Source organism: Zosterops lateralis (genome assembly GCF_965231275.1).
Source record: "Zosterops lateralis genome assembly, chromosome: Z".
In the NCBI taxonomy this organism is placed as follows: Eukaryota; Metazoa; Chordata; class Aves; order Passeriformes; family Zosteropidae; genus Zosterops; species Zosterops lateralis.
This window is the reverse complement of record NC_139800.1, coordinates 60,677,753-60,699,775: the sequence shown is the minus strand read 5'-3', so window position 1 is coordinate 60,699,775 and position 22,023 is coordinate 60,677,753. Positions and strand designations below refer to the sequence as shown.

The 22,023-nt window shown below is 36.9% G+C and overlaps 1 protein-coding gene across 1 annotated transcript in view; it reads right to left on the bottom strand.

Annotated features, from left to right (window-relative positions):
* Positions 1 to 22,023, bottom strand: part of ADGRV1 (adhesion G protein-coupled receptor V1) — a 266,979-nt gene that overhangs the window by 31,364 nt on the left and 213,592 nt on the right. The window contains exons 87-88 of the mRNA XM_083883524.1: positions 15,703 to 15,860; positions 3,730 to 3,851 (exon numbers count right to left, since the gene is read on the bottom strand). Of these exons, the coding sequence (XP_083739650.1) occupies positions 3,730 to 3,851; positions 15,703 to 15,860 (280 nt within the window). The remainder of the gene's footprint in view (positions 1 to 3,729; positions 3,852 to 15,702; positions 15,861 to 22,023) is intronic.

Here is a 22,023-nt window from a genome sequence, read left to right as displayed (position 1 = left end):
GAAGTATTTTGCATGTAACACTGATGCTTATTGCACAAGCATAAGCTTTCCAGTGTCATCAAACACAGAACAGGCAGACATTTAAGCATTGTCTTCATTATCCAAAACAAACATAAAAGGATTTCTTTGAATGCTCTCATTAATAATGGGTTACCTACCAGTTGCCATTTAGTTTTTTCTCCTGATAATCCTGAAAAATTGAGGTTTTATACTGTTGATGGGTAATATCACAGTATTTCATAAGTGTAACATTTAGATTCAAAATTACTTATTGAAAAATAGAATTAAATTATTGCTGAGAGAGGAGAGTTGTGGGGCTTATTGCAAGGAAACAGTGACTGCGGTAGCTGTGGCATACCTAATACCTTGTAGTTTACAGTGTAGATACACCTTAAGTTGTAGAGGATGAAGGTGCGTAGTGCAGTGGAAATATAGCCAAAGAAATACCTAGATTATACTAAGAAAGTTGGCTGCAGAAAACAGCCTAGGATCGGGCCTGAAGCCTCATTTTGACCCCTTTGCAAACAATGGGAAGAGATCCACCCACTGCCCTGAACTTTGGATCCATCGAATGCAAATATGCCTCTGTTGACATCAGCTACGCAAATCAGAAACACTCCCCTAACTGCATGAAAAACATGGTGATAGTTTGGAGGGGTTTAGTGCATGCAAAAGAGCTTGTGAAATTCCAAATATTTGAGAGAAGTACTCAAGATAGCAGCTTATTCTTTCATTCCTGACCCCAGAAAAACATGTATCTTGTGAATAAATCCACAATCATCAGTTAAGAAAAGAAGTGAATGTTTTTTCTGTTTCACAAGGGAAAAGATGAGGAGCCAAGGCTTATCCTGTAAGAGCAATAGAGAATGTTTCTGCATCACAGATACTGTCTGGGTAGGACAATTAGCTGCATACTGCTAAGGAATTCAAAACACCAGATATCCCAAACACCCTTCTTTCTCTTTCATGGTTTTCTAAATGTACTTTTTATTTTGTAAATAAAAAAGCCTTCCCATTTGTATGTTTACTCCTGAAATTACAGGGAAAGGGTTGCTTTCCCCTTCAAGCACTAGAATAGCTCTTACTATAAACTTCTCTGATGGGAACTGCTTCCTGCAGGAAGTGCTTGGAAACAATTTGTACTGAGTGGATGACTTTTCAAGCAAGTGCATTTCCTGGGAAATGCTTGTCATAAGGCTAAACAAACACAATGGATAATATTCAGTGTCTTTTCAATCTCCTGTATCGAATCCATTTGGATATCCAGCACATTTTAATGGATCACGTTTTGCTTCTTTACACAGACCATAGCTCCTGAGCAGCAGGGAATCACATCTCTACTTCTTGTAGACTATTTCATCTCTACCTCTCTGTCATGAAAAAACTCTTAATGAAAAATTAATTGTGTTCTGGCTGAAACAGGGCTTGCTGTGTAACAGAAATTCTCACCAATAAATGGTAAACTCAACTTTTATTGTAGAAAAACAGCCTTGTTCTAACAATCACCAATTCTGAGAGCTGACAAAGACATGAGAACAAAATGCCAACAGAATACATGACAAAGACAGCTAGTTTCTACTGTAATCATTATGAAAACACGTTAGTCTCATTTCCTTTCCCAGTCACAAACAGATAGGCTAAGATTAAATCTTCAAAGGACACTGGACATGACTGTCCATGAGCTGGATAAATGTGGCTCTGGGTCAGAATGACTCTCAGCAGGAAGTGTGTACTCCCCAAGACCAGGCCCTCATCTGTGGGAACATGGTCAAAAAATCCTTTCTGAAGCTACACCTGCCTACACCAAAACCTCAATTTTTCTTCAGTATTTGTAATACATAATTTTGTTCTACAGAAAGGCTTTGCATATTGATATTTTCTCGAAGTTAGTTAGTTTTATCTGATTATTTGATGAAAATCACAGATTAAAGAAATTTACAGACTTTTCACCTTGTTTCCTCTCTGTTTTTCATTTCATGCTACATGTCTGGTCACCTAAATCACACATTAGTTTTTCCACTTCTTGACTACATAAATCCTGACTTTAAAAGACAAGAATAGTCTGTATGGGATGGTTATTTAAAGTGTGGGGGTATTCCAGGAAATATTTTCAAAAATTAAGTATACACTAGCTTTATACTTTAAAAAAGAAGTTAGTTAATAGTTATAAAATGTAGTGGATACTGTTACATTTTACATGACAAAAATCCAGCAAAGGATAAAATCCACTTTTAAAGCATGGCGTGTAAATTATTAAGTTCCTCGTAGCTGAAAAGAAAGTTTTTGTTTACTACTGTTTGAGTTGGAACTTCAGATACACATGTTTTAATTTAAAATAATAATAGTAATAGGAAGAGACTATACATTTGAAATGTTTTCACCTCCTTTGAATAAAGAAAAAAAAATTGGATTTCAGGTTTTACTGATTCTCTAGGGTTAGAAATAACAAAAGTAGCAGGTTTCTCTTCTTGATGTGGAAGACCAATACTTATGTAATGTGAATAGAGATGCTGCATTAACTTCTCCAGACCTGTTGACATATACAGTTATTCCCCAGATATTAGTAACTATCATTAAGGCAAGAAGCCAAAAAAACCAAAAACATCTATTGGTGAAGCAGAGTCAATATATGTCAATATCTATGTAATAATTAAATGACAACATACACAGAAAAATCAAATATATTACAGGGAGAATAAAGTACACTTTTCCCCTCAAATAAAAAAAATATATTTCTGAGATGTAATTTTGAAAGTACTTTAATACTGTCTAAGAAAATACCCACATTTTAAATATAAAATAAATCCATGTTGTGAAAATATGCCTTTTTAATTAATTATTTTTTATTTGATAGGGTATAACAATGTTCAATATTGGGAAATAAAAGGTGCCACAGAGATTTCTGTTCTAAAAAGCATAAGAAGGGCTTGCTGGAGTCCAGACAAACTTGTCCTCCAAAGATTTTCATATATAATTTAAAATCTCTGCTAATCTCAATGTTTTGAGAGATCAGAGGTATTTTCCCATCTGTGATATAATAACCTTTATTCTATAAATAATTCTTCAATATGCAATAATGTATTAAATGCAATGCAATGCACTAAAGAATCCAGTGGAAACACTTATATGGGTAAAATTTTGGAAAGAGCTGTTACTTTTTATTATTAATGATGAATTAGTCTTTAATTGTTTCCTTTTTCAATAAAAGTCATTTGCTTTACTAATATATATGCTACATGAAAAAAAGCTAAGCCTCAAGGCTCACTTCTTACAATGGAAAAAAATATCGGTCTTAGGGCTATGGAATTGAAAGCATTTGTGTGGTTATTATATTATTATTATTATTATTACTATTATTATTATTAACAACATATACAGAAAATTAAAATACTCAGTAATTTTGCAAAGGATGCAGATACTTCAGTTTCACTGGTATAATTATCTCAGTAACACTTTACATACAGAAGCAAGCAATTTTCTTTCTGAGTGTATTAGCTATGAAATGAAATCTATGCAATTATAGTGCTGTTTTTTAAAAAAAATGCGTCCCTTGCTTTAATATGCATTCCATATGTCAGTTTGAGAAATAAACAGAATACACACTTCCACACTGTGACAGTGAGTTACTTACTGAATGTTGTTCAGCTGGTGAAGACAAATGACAAATTTGAATGGAAAAGACACCCCCAGGTCAGCAGGAAGACCAAAGGACCAGATGCTGGCTCTTACCTGCAGGCTGTTGAAGATGATGAAGAAGACTAACATCCAGAGGTGCCGGTAAGCCATGTGCAGTCCTCCCCACAGCCAGGTGATGGAAATCAGGGCAAAGAGGTACAAGACCAATGGGATCTCTGCAAACCACAAACACAGCATTTCAGCTGCTGCGCCCTCAGAAAAAACACTTTTTAAAGCATTGCTAACACAGGACAAGGTTTTGCTGCCTGTGGCTAACCTTCTCCAGTGCTGGGCAGCCCTTCTCCTGCTCCAGCTGGATGGGGGGTCCCAGAGCTTTTATAATCGCACCCTGGGATCAGAAGACCAGCAGAAGGACACTGTCAGGGGTCTGGGAGGTATGAGGGCAGAAGAAGCACAGCCCAGCTCAGCAAACCAAGTGCTGGGAAGAGCGCAGGTTAAGTCAAAAAATATGCTGAACTTTGGAGAAGAATGGAAAAACTCTTGGAAAGCTCTAGAAATTTTGAGAGAAAATGGATTTCTAAGAATTTAGAGGAAAGGGAAAAGAAGGAAAGTATTATGATGTGTTGGTTTTGCATGACTTGATTTTCTGGTGAGGAGGGAAGAAGCCAGCCATGGAAGTGATTTTTCTGTGGGAAGCTCTAGAAGTTTCGTCCATGCCTGGCAAAGCCAACCGTGGGCTGGCTCTGAAAGTGAACACGTTGCCAAGCCAATTAAAGTAGTTGGTAACACCTCTGTGATGACACAGTTAAGGAGGGGAAAAATGCGCGCAACTCATCTTTCCTCCTCTCCTCCCAGGGCGGCCGCTGGACCACGGAGCCAGGGCTGTCTCAGCACAGTCTACAGACAGAGAACTTGTGCTTGCTTGTCCTCTTTTAACTCCCCGTGCTGAGGGCAGAAGGGCAGGGGCAGCAGCAGCAGCTTCTCCTTCTCGGTGCCCCGCCTGAAGAGAGGCCCTGAATGGAGCAGCGCTGTGGCGGCCGCAGGGACCACGTGGCCAACAGTGAGGGGCATGGCCAGCCATTCCCTGGCAGAGCCTGGACAGGATCAACCTGTCAGTGCTGCTAAACCCTATAGGAACTGTTTGATTGGTAGAACTTGAGAACAAACAAACCGACGGACACCAATTCTCTCCTGAGTCAGAGAAAAGGAAAAGGTGAAGACACGTGAGGGAACAACATGGTGCCACCAAGGTCGGTGGAAGGAGGGAGGGGCAGGAGGTGTTCCGGGCATTGGAGCTGAGATTCTTCTACAAGCCATGATGAGGACTATAATCCAACAAACAAACTGTTGCCCTGTAATTCATGAAGTGCATGGGGGGATGCAGAGGTCCACTTACAGCCCACGAGAAAAGGTGCTCACACTGGAGCACACGGATGCTGAAAAGCTGTATTCTAGTGGGAAACTCAGAGAGAGAGAGAAGACCTTTGCCTCCAGAGATAGAAAAAGAGGATCGTTGTTTCAAAACTAGAGTAGCTCATCCTCAAAAGAGTACACCCTGTGAACTAATGACCCATGCAAACAGTTGTAGGAGGAAGACTGCTTTGTCCATGGGAGGTACTCACCTTACAGCAGGTCAGGTGAGACTGCTACTCATGAAAATTAGAACCATGTTAGAGAAGTTACAGGGAACTGTTTCCCACGAGAAAGGTGCCACAACATAACAGGAGAGACTCCTCTCCCCAAGCAAACTAATGAAAGATTTTTAGGAGTGACAAACTGGCTAAAAACCCCATGTTTTGTTTCCCTGCACTGTCAGTGGGAAGGAAGGAAGGGCTTGGGGGGGGAGGAAGGAAAGGTGTTCTAAAGGTTTATTTTAGTTCTCATTATCCTCTTTTAATTATGTTAATATTTTTTCTTTATACCTTTTAAGTTTTGAGCCTGTTTTGCCCTTAGAGTGCTTTCTCCTAATCCTTATCTCACCCCATGAGCCTTTTAGATTTTTTTCTTTTTCCCTCCTCTGCTCAACTATAGCAGAAGAGAATGAGTGAATGGTTTTTCATGAGTGCCTGGCTTCTAGCCAGTGTCAAACCCTGGCATATGGATACATAAATGATCCCAGCTCTGGCCACCTTCCTACAGGGTTGTAGGAAATTATAATAGCTTATTCTTTGATTTGTTGTTATTTTCGCCTTCAAGTCAAACGTCATCTGACCCCATACAATTTAGAGTGACAACCTCCTCCCAGCCCAGGAGACTCCCAGGATAGACTTTGAGCCAGTTAATATCATTCACCTTCAAAAACAGAATCTGTCTTTAAGGATGTATACATAAATCTCCATTTTATGTTCCCCACTGTATTTATGGCATAAAAGATTTAGGGAATGCTGGCAGGAAGACGTCTGCCTGGACAAAGTTTGCAATAAGGAGAACAAAAGTTAGTTTTCACCCCCACAGGTTTCTGCTAGTGACAAGTGTCAGCCCCTGTGTTACCATGTTTGCAGCAGAATTCAAAGTCCGTGTTTGCCAGGTCTGGACACCTAGGGGGCAGAGGTCCTCGGCCAGGCATTGCCCCTCTCCACATGTTATGCAGCATCAGCAAAGAGCGGGGATATGTTTTTGACAGGCTTTGTTCCAGAAACAGCAGTGTGGGAGCCCTTTACCCATTTTGTTTAATACTGTACAAATAGCAAGGGCCTTCTGAATGTAGGCAGTACCCCAAGTCACAGAGACATAACATTTTAACAAGAAAAAACTGCTTTTTGCCACATACTGTATATTGGTACAGTTTATGGTTCTGTTTTTTTCTTCATTGGTAACAATTGCCTGAATTACTATCAATATTGCAAAGAGCTAATACAGAGTTGAAACTTTGACAGCATTTAAAGCCTTGGATGTTTGAGTTCTGTATATCCATTTGTTGAATTTTGATCCAACAAAAGCTCAAAAATTAAAGCAAACACATCAGAAAATAAGCAACTTATTAATTTCAGTTTGTAAAATCAGAATTGCACAAAGAAAAATGCTAATAAATAGGCTTGATATGGACCAAAATAGCCTAATTATTTGTAGTTTTCTTCATATGAAAATAAATCAAACAAAGAAACCCCAAAGAAACCCCAAAGGGTTATCCTGAGCAGAGGAACCTTCACTGATATGACTTTTATTCTAAGTCCAAGTGTAAGCAGCTGCCTCTAGAGTAGTTGGATAAACCTTAGTAGATAAGACTGATGTAAAGTCAGCTCAACATTACTGTGATGTAACTGAGACACTGACAAGCAGTTCTGTTGGGTATTATATAACCCAACCATGCTGATTCACATTTTTGTACACTTATCAAACAATTTTTGATAAGTGGAAGATGGAAGATTTTATCTAAGCAACAGGTAGTCCACACCCTCCTTAAATACATATAAACATACATATGCATGCATATATCATTGTCCTGACTGTTCATGTCTTTCTTTGAAATATCTCCCCTTTTCCTTACAATAAGATTAAGAAACACTGACAGAGTTGACAAATTTTATACAGCTGCAAGTTAAGCAGCTCTAGTTCCAGTTTTTTAGAATTTGAAAACTTACTAGAGTCCAGCTTCATATTTAACTAGGTTAAATTTTTTTGCACATTGCATACACTCAATTTACTGAAAGTGTCCCAGTTGTCACTCTTTCCTCATTGTTGAGAAAAGATAATTTTCTTGTTAATCTGAAAGATTAATTTTCTGTTCTGAGGGCTGCAGTACATTGTAGTAAGTTATTTAGTTTACTACAGTAGGGGAGTCCTTAGAGCAAACACAAGATTTTTTTAGCAATTCACACAAAAACAATGATGTTTTGAAAGAGAATTTGAAAGACAGGCTGCAATAGTTTCATTATGGGTTTGGATTAGATTACAAAATTCGTGAAACAGGAAAAATATGAGGATGATGGAAAAATTTAATCACCTCATCAACAACCTAAAAGGAACTGTCCTGGGTACATAAAAAGTTTGTCTGGCCTTGCCTTCAAGAAGGACCAAAAAAGTTGGCCAGATATGATACTTCTCTCAGCAATTCTCCCATTTACAACTCAGGAGATTCCCTAACCAGGCTTTTTTTCCTATTTAGTAATCTTCAGGGGACTTTTCTTGCACAAAATCGTATTGAACTTTGATAGTTCAGAGGAATTATCAGTGCGAGGAATTATCAGTGCAAGGAATCATCATAAGATTCAGGTAATAAAATGCCAGATTGCCCAGTTGAAAAAGCTGTCAGCCTTGTGTTTGCTGTTTGGTTTTCTTAAAGTAGAAGGAAGAACAAGAAACAGCAGGAAACCAAACATGGAACATTTCCAAGTAGTTATGATTTCACCTATAGTGTTTTTAAGTTTGCAACAAATGAAACCCTCACAATTCTATTTTCTGAAATAAACCTCACAAAGACAATAAAGACTGGTGATAGTTTAAAGTTTCATTCTCTGTTTCATTATAAGGCATCTGAAGATGTCCCTGCTCATTGCAGGGGGGTTGGACTAGATGATCTTTAAAAGACCCTTCCAACCCAAGCCATTCTATGATTCCATGGCTTGTAATGACCTACTGAGAAAAATAATCTCATTATCTCCTATGTCTACACCTACTGCAACTTGAGCAGTCTGCTTTCTGTTTACTGATGTCCACAAAGAAATTCAACTCCTGGAAATCAACTGTGGTTCCAGTCAGGACTGTGGATGCTTCTTCAGAAATGAGAACTGCAAGACTTGTCACATTTGTGTGCCTGAAAGGATTGAAAAGGTGCTGATAGATACTAAACTTTAGAACACAGGATGCAACCACCTAAAAAAAAATTAAAAAATTATTTTTCTGTACCAAGTGAATCTTATCCCTGAACATCCTTCATATGCATGATACACCTCTTTTAGAAATAATGGGAAGCAGATTTCTGACAGCTTCTACATCAGAGAGCCATGTGGCCTCTTGGTAGTCCAAAACTGGGAGGATGAGCAGCCTTGAAGAAAGAAGTGGAAGTAACTGTGAAGATGAACAGGAAGACGAGGAGGAGCCTTGCACCACAATGCACTATCAGACTTTCTATAGCTTATGTAACAGCAAGCTGAAGATTGAGGTGGATTCAAATATGGCATTGTAATGAAGTTACAGTTTCCATGGTTAACCTCTCATCCTGTGCCTGTTGACTATGAATGAATAGTTTGATACTGCCTACTATCTATTTTACTAGGCAGGGAAAAAGCAATGGAAAACCTGTACAGCCTCAGTCAACAACTGCTCATGGTGCAGAGGGGAAAATTCTTAAAAAATGCCTTCCTGTTATAAGGGTCTTTTTCTTTAAAGTTAGGAAAAGCAATGGATGAGCACTTAGAAAATCTACTATAGCTTTTCCCTTCCCTTCCCTTCCCTTCCCTTCCCTTCCCTTCCCTTCCCTTCCCTTCCCTTCCCTTCCCTTCCCTTTCCTTCCCTTCCCTGAACTTCCCTGAACTTCCCTGAACTTCTCTTCCCTGAACTTCCCTAATACAAGAGAGAACAAGTCTGAGCAATGAAAAATGGTAAATCAAATAGAAATTAAGAAAAATGAATATTACTACATAATATTAATGTTTTGAAGTACATTGCAGAATGTGTCTTTGCAGAAAATACCTATATGATTTAACTGGAAAATAAAGAATGAACTGTGCTTTCATAATATATCAAAATGTCTGTACTCTCACCACTGTGTTGGTCCATATTATGCCTTTTCTCTCTTTTTCCCTTTTGCTTTGTGGTTTTTTTTTTTTTTTTTTTTTTTTTTTTTTTTTTTTTTTTTTTTTTTTTTATTAATGAATAAGAAATTTGATAAAAGAAGCAATTGAATAATACAGCTTTAATTATCTTCTGAGTTTACCTGTAAGTATTTACTATGCATCTTCTCCTTAGGCTGTTAAACTGCAACTGATAATGCAAGTTTAATTGTTTTTAACAGTTCTTAGCTAAACATGAAGATTTATTGCAAAACCTAAAAGATCTTTATAAACATTTTTTTTCCCAAATGACTGGGGAGAGTGTGTTGCTTCACAGAATTTCAACAATTTGTGGGAGACCTAAATTAGTAAAATATTTACAGGCTATTGCTTAAGAAGTCATCAGTTAAACTTAGCAATGTAAATACAAAAATGCCACAAAACCATTTTTTTTTTGTTTTTAAATAAGTCTGAATAACAGTGTTCCAAATCCTGCTGGCTCTGTTTTCAATTGTTTTTGACAGCTGCAGTAAAAAAAAAAGGAGTTTGATAGCAGGATTTTGTGGCCAAAATAAAAAAAATAAAAAAACCAAAACAAAAGAACCAAAATAAACAAAAGAGATTGCTTTAATAAAGTCCAAAGAAGAAAATACCACCACCAAGAACATGCAATCAATGAATCATAACAAAACCACTGATTCCTGACTGGGAATGCTAAATGTGCAGAATTTAACAGTATCAGATACTGAAGACCAGAAAGCTGGTAGCTCCATGTCCTTGAAAATTAACTGGAAAAAAATGTTCATTGATAGTTTGTAGAAATAGGAAGTAAAAAACATGTTGAAATTTTTTTGTTGTTGTTGTTAATTTATATTTTTTGATCTGCTGATCCTTGTGGCAAGGAAAGTTCTGAAATTAAAGGATACTTTCCAAAAGAAAAGCATATGTCCCATTAAGCATAACAAATACATCACTACTTCAAAATCATAAAAGACTAGCTCTCTCTAACCTTTGCACTCATGGTTTTGGTAAATTTTCACATACATCTTTAAGACACCTAGGGTTGTAATAAAATGAATAAAAGGGCATTTTATAATAGCTTATGCTATTACTGTTATGCAGGGAACATGGCAAATCCCAGAAGAGTACCAAATCAAAATAATAAAGAAAAATATGAGGTTACTTAATTCCACATAACGAAGTTATTTAGATGCACAGTTGCAAAATATTAACTGAGTGCTAAATTTTGCAACTGTGCAGTCACAACTCATGCACATGAGCTTGTTTATTTGAAGGAAAACAGCTAATTTGGACATGTTAAGCATAGTACAAGCAATCTAAATTACATGACTGAAGTTGATGCATTTATGTTATTACCTTCTTCAGATGTTAGTTCTTTATTTCAGCCTCTAATTATGCTTGTACATTTTGTCTTAACAGTATTTGTAGAAAGTCCTGAAGGCAAAGATTTGTTTTTCTCCTAATTACAAAAAAAAAAAAAAAAAAAAAAAAAAAAAAAAAAAAAAAAAAAGCTCCTGGAGCACTACGAAGACTAAAATATTATATCCAGTGTGTGTGAGAAATACTGTGAATATTGTCTAGAACTCTTAGTTCATAAGTAGCCAACATCTGGTTCTTGATTTCTAGAGGCATGTTGCCATTTCAAGATGAAAGCATTCCTGCAATTCACTATTCCTTTGATTCTCTTGGATACCTGGTATTTATCTTATGATTTGAGATAAAGACTTTAGCATCTATCTACCTATCTTACAGGTTAGAGAACACATGCAGCTACATGTTTAGACATACATTCTCACTTGAAATCAAAAGTTCTGTCCTCAGCATCATTTCCTGAGCACAGAAGCATGTTTGGAATGTCCTGCACTTGCATTTTGTGAGTTTATTTATTTATTGAGAACATCAGATAGTAGTAGGTCTAGGCAGATTATTCAGCTTGTTCTGCTGTGACTATGAATTGCATACTGCAAACAGAATAAATATATTTAGAGACTGGAATTAGATGGTCTTTAAGGTCTCTTCCAACTCAAACCATTCAATGATTTTATATTAAGAAGTTTATATGAAGGAAGATGAAAGTAGGTAGTTAAAATTTTACAACTAAATATCCAAGGTATTATCCATGAAGTTCTATTTTGGCAACATAAACTTTTGATCTTTACATTAATTCTGTCACTTTTATAATTGTGATACCTGATTCAGGTAAGTTGTGCTGCATATTTATGTGTAGGGCATGAAAATTATGCCAGTTCAAGATTCATTCAAAAAATGGAGCTCATCTATTTACAATTATCAGGGGGCAAAATCAAGTTGTTCTGTTACATTTTTAAATCTTTTTTTGTGAAATTATAAAAGGTTAGCAAACAGAAAATAAAACCATTTATATTGGATTGCTATCCTGTTACTGTTAATTTTCTGCATTTTCATATTAGGACCTGTCTAGGAACTAGATACTACTAGTGGGTTTCCACAGGGGAAAACCCACCATCCTCAGTCCTGTGCTCTTCAACATCTTCATAAATTACTCGGATGACTTAGACACAGGCCTGGAATGGTTACTAAGCAAGATCACAGATAATACAAATGTGGGAGGATCTGTTGACTCCCTCAAAGGCCGGGAGGCCTTGAAGAGAGACCTCAGCAAATGAGAGGAATGGGCAATCACTGATCATATGAAGTTCAACATGGGAAAGCATCAGATTCTGCTCCTGGGATGGGGCAACCCTGTATGTGTGGACAGACTGGGGAATGAAATGCTGGAAAGCAGCACCATGGAAATGGACCTGGGGGTCCTGGTCAATGGAAAGTTGAACATGAGCCAGCAGTGGCAGCCAGGAGGGCCAATTGTGTCCTAGGATGCAAACTTAAATATTAGTTAACCCAACAGCTGTTAATCCAATGAATGCTTCTGATTTGGCTCCTGTCAAGGCTAACTTTTGAGAAGGTAGTTTCTATATATAGGAGGACAGTCAGCGAACAGAACATGTTTGCTGAAAGGCTGGCAAGTAGAACAAAGTGAAAACTCTTTTTATGCAAACTCAATGTCTATCTCTGAATGACTACACTAGAGGTGGAGCTAGCATTCCCTGAAAATCAGCTTTCACAGTTTTTTCAACCTTTCACACTTTTCTTTCCAAGATTCACTTTTGAGAAGGAAGAGCTGACTGCTCCAAGAGATAACTAATTCCTGACTCTCTCACTGCACTTTCTTGAGCCCTCCACTGTTGAGGAAAATCTCTGACCTAAGTAAACTGTGTCAATCACCATGTAAACCAACATGACCAGTAACAGAGCAATTCTGGAAGCGTAAAAAAGAGCATGAGAGGGCAAATTCAGGTATTTAGTGCTCCAGACAGGGTAATGAGAAGTGTGCATACTGCTAAAATTAAGATTTGACAAACCCTACTTACTTGTGTTTCTTCTACACTCAACCTTCTTTTAATCATAATCTTTTACAGTGATAGGCTAGTCACAAGTAAAGAGTATAAACACTTTCTGGGAAGATCATAGACCACTGCCAAAGGAATTGACACCAATTACTAAAAACAGATTTTTGCTGGGCTAGTGGGCTAGCTGTCCTTGGGCCATGGTATTTTCTTGAAATTACCAGAATAGGATATGAGAGATGAGAATTTACTTAAGAGTACCCTGGATAAATCAGAGGACTGGGAAGAATATACATATGACAGAAAAGGAGCTACAATTAAAAATGGGCTTCTGAGTACAAATAAAAGTAATAAATCCTCCAATTATATTCTATAGTTTTCCAAGAAAATATTTATCTGTCTACAAATTGATCCTCTTTGCAGTTACCACGTTTTCTTTTAGGTATGTATGGCGAAACCCAGCTGGCTCTTGGGAAAGAAAAAAATACACAGGAGTCTCCTTTAGTATGGGCAGCAAAAACCTCTGCTCCTAGGACAGAAAAAATATAGCAAAACACCATGCTCCTACCTAACAGCAAGGTGTTTTACAAAGTTTACAGAATTTATTCTAATAGCTGTAGAAGAATAATGTGGTGGCCTTCTATAATGGAGTGACTGTATTCATAGAAAATGGAAGAGCAATTGATGTTATCTGTCTTCAAATCTCTAAGGCTTTGGGCATAGATAAACTGTTGCCTGGTGGCTCCACCTTTCCTCTGGTTTTGGACAAAACAGAGAGAAACTCTGGTATATTCATTGCCATAAGAAAAAAATATGTATGTATGTCTATGAAACTTAAGGATGCAACATTGCCAAAAGACCTTCCTAACACATAGCATCTTGATACAGCATCTTGTAAGCCAGAACTTGATGCAGGTATAATCAAAGACCTGTTTTTGATGTTTCAAAAGTAAGATATCATAATGAAACTGATTGCAGACAAATTTACTGATGTGGAAAATGTTGATTCCCACAGCAGCTATTTATGTGGCTACAGGAGCAGGAGCAGGAGGAGCTCCCAGAATTTTTTTAAGAAGATAGAGTCAGCTGACACAATGTCAAGACTAAAGATTTATAAGTGATGCTAGGCCTCACCACTGTAAGTTGCCTTTGACTATGTCCTATAAGCACAGTATACCTAGAAGACATTAAAAACTGTAAATATACTGCCACCAACTTTAATTCCTGAAGACAAATACTCAGTCTAAAAAGTTAGAGACCTTTAGTCAACAGTTAGTACTGTGTTATGTAGTTATAGGCAACATTACAAACTAAAGAAATCATGATATTTTCTCTCTAGAACCTTAAATCATAAACACATAGACCCATTATACAATTATAGCCACCATAAATTGCAGGAGACAGCTCATTTTCCTCTCTAAAAGGGCCTCTCTCCAACCTGCTCTCACCATCACTGTATGGACTATATTTTATTTGTGCTTATAAAAGTTCTTTGGTAGTAGAACAACAGTTTGCCTAGCAAGTGCACAAGTAGCAAAATTTACAATTTACATAAAAAAAAAAAAAAAAAAAAAAAAAAAAAAAAGGCATCTTACTGAACTTTTCTCTTCCTGATTTTTTCTTCTGAGACTTTGGCATTCTCCACTCTATTTTCTATATTCTACTGAAGAAAAAAAAATACCCTGAATCCTATGCTAAATCCAAGATTTGTTTCATATTTTTAGGTCATGCAGTTATAACTTCAATTAGTACTTTCTGCCATTTTGCATGACAACTTTATTTATGGTATTATTTCAATATTCAGTTTGCTCTGAGACAAGTCTTAACTCTAAACACATTATTAAGAAATTTCCTTGTAGATACCACAAAAAAGTCAATTATAAATAAATTAGCTGAAAGACTGACAAGAGGAGCCACCTCTGTGCATTTATAGCAGAGAGAAAGGAAAGAGTGTAACTAAGGTCTTGAGTATCATCAGACTTTACCCAAATTCATATAGATCTTGGACAAGCTAACATTGTGTTATTAAAAAGGATAGAAATATTTGCATAAATGTCCAGATTATAATACTTAATATTATTATCATTTTCTCAAGAAAGGAATATATCTCTACAACCCAAATATCAAAAAATGATTTGCACTAGGTTATAAAACTCATTTTCTTTTTACAAAATACCATGAAGACAAGAGAAATATTCTAAGCTTCCCACAGGGTGTCCTATTATTATTACAGTATTGGTTTAAACTGCTGCGACTTTATTTTGGGAACATTGTTGTAGTAGAAATTGTTCTGACGGAGGAGGCCGACTGAAACTTCCTGTTTTGCACAAGACAGATCTTTCCTTTCAAGCATGTTTCAGTTGCAAGTAGCATAGGAAATACCAAAACAGAAGCATTAACTCCAAATAGTCCAGTGCACAGAGCACCCTGTGCATGTTTTTACAGCCACCAAAGACACTGCAAAACACAGGGATCAAAGCTGTGTCCATTTCCTGGGGTTGAGCAGGGAGTACAGCCTGCATCCATAGGTGATCATGCTCTGCAAGTGGGTAATTATTGCACCTGAGCAGCCCTAGCCCTCCCTGAGATAGGATGTTCAGTACCCCCAGCTAAAATCTAGCATGGGGACACAGTGCCCCAAGCAGAGCAGCGCTTTGTTTCATTTCTGTTCTCTTTAGCTAGACTAAACTTAGTCACAAAGCCAGTGATACTAATTTCTTGTTCTAGGTTTCACACACTTTTATCCCCCTCAGACAGTTGAACATCTGCATAGCTTTGATCATCAAAGTACTTTCACAGACTTCAAAGGGACACTAGCAGACTCAACCTTAAACTAAGTGCATAGGTATCTACTGAACCATGGTTTCAGGTGGGTTCTCTGAACTGATGAGTACAGCCCATGCCATTCAAAAGTACAACTTGTTTGCATAGGGGTAGCCAACAAATCATACCTGCTGCATTTGTTCTTCCTCTGAAAATATCGTCATATGCCTTCCATTGAGGAGTCACCTGGTAGGCGTGGATGAACACCACGAAAACCACCACCAGGCACATCAATGGCACCAGAGCAGCAGTAAAGAGAGCAGCATAGGCATTTGGAATGAAACACCTGATGGAAAAAAATGGAAAAAAATGCTGTTGATAAGCATAATAGACACCTTGAAAGTTCATAAATAGAACACAGAAACAAATATTTTTGAAAAAGGGTGTGCTTTACAAACCACAAATTCTTTAATGCTGCTCCCAGAATAACCTTGATTCTGCTGGTTCTTATCTCATCATATCTTAAAGGAGTATAGCTTTTGCTCTTACAGTATGCATGTTATGTTTGGCCTCAACAATGTTGCAAAAATTTAAACTTGCAATGAAAAAAATTATATTTTAACAAACTACATGCTGCTATACCCATTTAAGTGATCATTCTTACTCACCCATTTCTAAAAGGACATTCTGCAATTTTCTACACTTAGTTCCTGAAAGCACAAATTAAATTTTGAAAAATATATTTTTAAAACGAATGAATGAGTCCTAAAGACAACATAACTATTCCTTCTCAAGTAGTTGGAAATTACATGTCATTTGCTCACAGAAGCCAAATGCTCACTCCCTCCCCTCTTTTTTGCTCCCGATTGTTCAGTGTCTTCTTCCTTTTTCATTTATTTAAGTCATAATTATTTTTAAAGATGTATCAGGAACAGGAATTTTCCCTGAAAGAGTCAAATTATACATATATGATGATGACTTGAAGAAAATGGAGATGATAGTTAAAGAGAGCTCTCTGGAGTATGAGAGATGAGGGTTTTCTGTACCCTCCCTGGAGACCAGTGTGTACTTTACAGCCACTGACCTACTCTAGAGATGACGCACAACAGAGCAGCCCAAGGGACGGCGCGGGAGTCAGTATGTCTGGAGATTATGTGGTCACTGCTATCCCTATCAAGAGGGTGTAACTTACCCAGCCCTTCTCCTTCTCAGGTCAACTCGTCTAAGTAAGCTTACTCTTGATGCTGGCATACGTTTAAGAGAGGCCCAGGTACATGTTTCACTTGCATACCTGGTTGGATAAACCTTCTAGGTTTGCTTAGGTGTACCTTCATACACTGCCAGAAAGTCAAGATTGCATCCTGTGTTGTCTCGTTCAGAACACCAATCATGCACACTCACTGAATCCCAAAAAAATTTCTGGCACAATCTAGAAACCTTTCACTGTTCTCCACAGAATGTAGCGGCTCAGTGAGACATCAAGCTTAGATATCATCTGATAACATAACTGAACAAGTAAGCATCAGGAAAAGTAGGAACTCTGCATTTCAATTCAATGTGTTTGTTCCTTTCCTCATAGAAGAGATACTTCAGACATTTACTCATCTTGGTGTCCTTCACTGGACTTCACTAGACCTTGTACAGTCAGTCCGTGCCCCTTTTGTACTGAGAAGGCCAGAACTGAACCCAACACTCCAGGTGTGGCTTCATGAGTGCTGAGCAGAGGGCAAGGATCGCTTCTCTTGATCTGCTTTCAATATGGCTGATATGGGACACAACATCCTATCCATTTCACCTTCCTAATTTTTACTATTTCTTTGGCATGAAAGTTATTTTTGTTCCCCAAATGCATTCTTGAGTTGGCTCAATTAGCACTAAGAAATGAAATTATATTACCACAACTTATGCTGCTTTTAATGATTAAACTGAAGGCAAGAATCTTAGCAGAACAATAGTCTTCTATAAAATCATGTTTACGTTCTGAAATGTGTATTTTTTTCAGCTTGATGCATTTTTGTATTTCAAAGATAATATTTACTCTAAAAAACTACCAGAGTTTCTTGAAACTTTATTGTGAACGCTCCTTTATATGCAGTTAATAAAAGCTGCATGAAAATGAAAACCTACAGAGATGGATTGCTTTTACAAATACCCTTAGGTACTTGCTCTAAAAAAATACACTGGAAACTTACGTAAAGAAATACACAAAGCCATATTAATCTTCCCAGCTTACTTTGGATTTTTTTCTTGAAGCAATGGTGTCCAAGTCAAAGACAACCACATCATCCTGTAAGATTTATTCATATATAGTAATGTGATGATATATGTTGATAGATATATTTTATATTATGGAAATCATATGGGATAAAATTATAGGGACCAACTGCAATTATTTTTTATACTTAAGACTGGGGATACAGCTATTATTCCATTAGCATGACACATTTGTTGCATGGAACTCTGCATATTGCATATTCCTAGCACTGGAATTAAAAAATACCCCAAAATATCAGCTAAGTTAATATTTCAGAACACAACTACTCTACTTTAAAAGGCCTAGAAAGACTGATACAGAAATTTGAAAAACTACATCATTACAAACCTTATTTGTCTGAAGATGAGCATTATTTCCTGCAGTTTTGCTTCCAGAAAGTTCTTTTTTCTTTTTAAGGCCCTAGATGTCTTTAAGGTTTTTGTTGTTGTTGTTGTTTGTTTGTTTGTTTGTTTCAAATTTGAGTGATAGCAAAAAAAAACCAAACCCAACTAAACAACCAACCAACTGATCAAAAAAATCTATCCATTGAGATAGCGCCTTTTGCAAGAAAACAACCCACAAAATAACCACAGAAAACTGACACTGTTAGCTTCTTCAAAAGTTCTCATTCTATTACAAAGATTCCATGATTTCCTAGTAACACTTCCCTTTTATCAAAATGTATAATCTTTTTTCCTCTCACTCTTTTGAGAATTTTTACTCCCAGCTTAGGTCTCTTCTAGCACTGAAAAGACAGTTATTTAGCTTATGTCCCAAGATGCCACAAGTCTTGCCCTTCTTGACTGTTATCTGACTGGAGGTTCCAACTTTGGTTCTGTGCTGATGACTTTGTTTTGACCACTGACTAATTTTGTTTTGATTGCTATAAATTTCCCTGTTAACTTTGTGTGAGGACTTAAAGAATGCAATTACATGGCTAAAAACACTGTTCTCATAAGAAAAGCCATCACAACAGGAGCTTGAGATAAGCATCTTTTTATAGAAAGTGGAAACTGATGGAACATTTAACTAGCCCCCATAATTGCTGGTATAATTAGTTTATCAATTTTTGTGATTTGTTTGTGTTTTCATTGACAGGAACTTGTTGGGAGATCAAATATTAGTAAGATTATAAAAGAAAAACCATTTAATGTATTGTTAGTTGGATTTTTTTCCGAGTTTGTCTTTTTACTGAAAAAACAAATGGTGTGGGAAAAGCTTTTACTCTCATCCTACGGATGTATTCTTTTATTTCAACCAGTTGAGAATTAGAAAATTCAACCAAATTTAGCATGGGAGTTGGTACAAGAATTTATGCATATTGGAATCTTGCAAACATGTATTAACCTTCTGAGTTCTGCCCCAGAAGTCATTTTTTTATCATGACTTGGCAAAATTTTTCAGAAACATCAGAAATATCAATAAGTAACATAAATGATCTTGACAAAACAAAAGGAAACATTATATGGGAAATGACTGAGTCCTCCTTCCTAAATTAGAATGATGGGCAGCCATAGACTGAAAATGGGTCAAGGATAAAATCCAGAAAAGCCTTTTACCAGCTGTCAAGACTTGTAATTGTTTTTGAAAATACTTCTATTCTCACTTAGTATGACAGATCTACTGTTAAGTTTCCTAGCATGTGTCCTAAGAGAATTTTAACCTCACCTCACTTCTTTTTTCTGCTTTAATCAATATGGTAACTATAGTATACTACACACATGCTTCCAACTTGTGAGTGCAATTTCCTGCAGTAGTAATTGCAAAGGAATGTAATGAGAGCAATTTCCCCACTGAAAATAAAATAAAGAAATAATAACAATTTAAAAAACTTAAAGAAAGAAAAAACCAACTAAATTTGAAAGGGAATTAATTCCACTTATGACCCCACCAACAGTAGCCACAGCTTTTGTTTTGTATCAAAATTAAATCACAACAGAGTTTTAATCTATCCTCTGGAGAACTGAAATATAGGCTCGACTTAAAGACGTGTTTGTCTGAAAACCTTTTTATATAAGAACCTATTTTATAAGAGAAATCTTTTGCATTATGGATGAGAACTTTGTGCTAAAACTTAATTTCTCATGGTGTGCAGGATTACCCAGTGTGGATAAGAGTGTGGGGCGCTTCAAAGTCAGAATATTCTGCAATTCTGCCATTACCTACAAAATTCCTCCAACTATATGTTGATGTAGTTCAGAAAGAACTCTATTTTGAAGCCTTTAAAGTACGTGAAGACACATCCTCAACAAACCCATTCATACTTGTTCCAGTGTGCAAAGGTAATCAATTATGCTGGGAGACCTGGTCATCTCCTTGAATCCTGGCTGACTGAGAAAATGCAGATTGTAATACTTGATGTGTGTATTTGTTTGGGATACCCCTGTATGGAATTTAAAAATCAACACTTGCTGTATAATTCTGTGGCTAATTTCAAGCCTCAAACTTGATTGACACCTAAACTTGAAAGACAAGCCACTATAGCACATCACTTAGATTAGTTTGAGGATATTCTGATGAAAAGTGACTGTGCCTAACTCCACATGCTGGTCAAAGGTGCAGGATAGTAGTCCCATCCATTTGCCCAAATTGTGTCTTTCACTATTCATCAGCGGAAAGGACATGACAGGAACTTACTTCTCCTAAGGAAAGCTGAGAACGGATCAGTAACATATGTGCCCCAGATATGGTGGGGCAAAATACAGGTTTTATGTTTAAAGTAACTTTTACACTGCACCAGTGGGTCCTAGGAAATATTATGTGGCAGGTACATGCCTTCAGTAATGAACCAGATGTGAGTTAGAGATCTTAACATGCAATTCCAACAAGTGTCAAAAACGACTTTACAAAGTCAGTTGATACTAGATGTTACTATTAAAGGAACAAGGGGTATATAGAATGTTAAATCTTACTGAAACTGAATGAATTAGCATTCAAAATGCAATGTCATCAACTGAAAAAGCTTAAGTCAAAGTGAAAGAAATGGCTAATCAAACATCAGAACTTTTCCAACCACTCTAAGATTAACCCTAAGACTGGCTTCAGGAAATTAGCCCCAATACCTGGCTAAAGTCCATATTCTTATCTTTGAGACCCAGAAATTGGGAGCTGTGGCTACTGAGAATTGGGTTGATGATTACAATTGGATTTGTATATTTAATAATTGGAATAGCTGTTGTACATTTTTTGATTACTGGCATTATTATTTTCATTGTTTCTGTCTTCTCTCCTTTGTCTTTTCTATGTATGCATCACCCCCGTGGATAACCCATAAACTGAGGAAAAGTCCCTGGAAGACAGAATTTGAGCCATGGTGTGGTGTGAGGACTTAGAGAATGCAGTCACCTATCTCAAGACACTGCCCCCATAAGATAAACCACCACAAAGGAATTTGAGATAAGCACGAAACAGGAAGACATTAACTCGAGGCCTAATGAAGGTTAAGATCTGGAATTAGTACACCAGACAAAATTCTGATATGCAGACTGTGGGGACTTAAGACTTATCTGGACAAAAAATACACATAGTGAAAAGAGTGAGAAAGGATGCACATGTCAGCAAAAACTGTGGAAATGGCATCTACACCCGGTGGATACCTCAGACTTGGGCTGTAAAAAAGTGGTACCTCCAGGTGAGGGACAGGGAGACCCCCACCACTGAAGACCAGGGTGTAGAAGAACTGGTGGGATGGTGCAGGAATCCATGTGGTGAATATATCTTTTTATCTTCTGCTTAATCTCTCACTCTATTTCTTACCTCCTTACCCTATCTCCCACACCTTCCTATTCTTTTCTATCTCTCTACCTCATATTTACTGTCAAATTAAATCCGTACTACTGACTTCAGCTTATGGTCTCACTTACACCTTAAATTGGGCAGAAGCATATCTTAAAATCAGATAATAATACTTTGACAGTAAAATATTCCCACTGGTTGTTTCTCTTGCACTACTCCTATCTAAATTCATTCAATTTCATAATTTTCAAGACTTCCCTTTGTATCACCTCAGTCTCCCATTTCATGCATGGTATCACTTTAAACAGTACTTTTTTCCCATTTCAAATTTTTCTAACATAGCAGAACAGAACATAAAGCACATTTTCAAAAGCCCTGTGTATGTCTGTATCTGGGAAAAGTCTGTTCTATGAAAGAGACTAAAAATAAATGTAGAAATGTCTTTAGTATACTTCCCCTCCAAGGTATAATTCCATACTAGTATGTAATGATTTGTTAATATTTTGGCAATTGGAAAAAA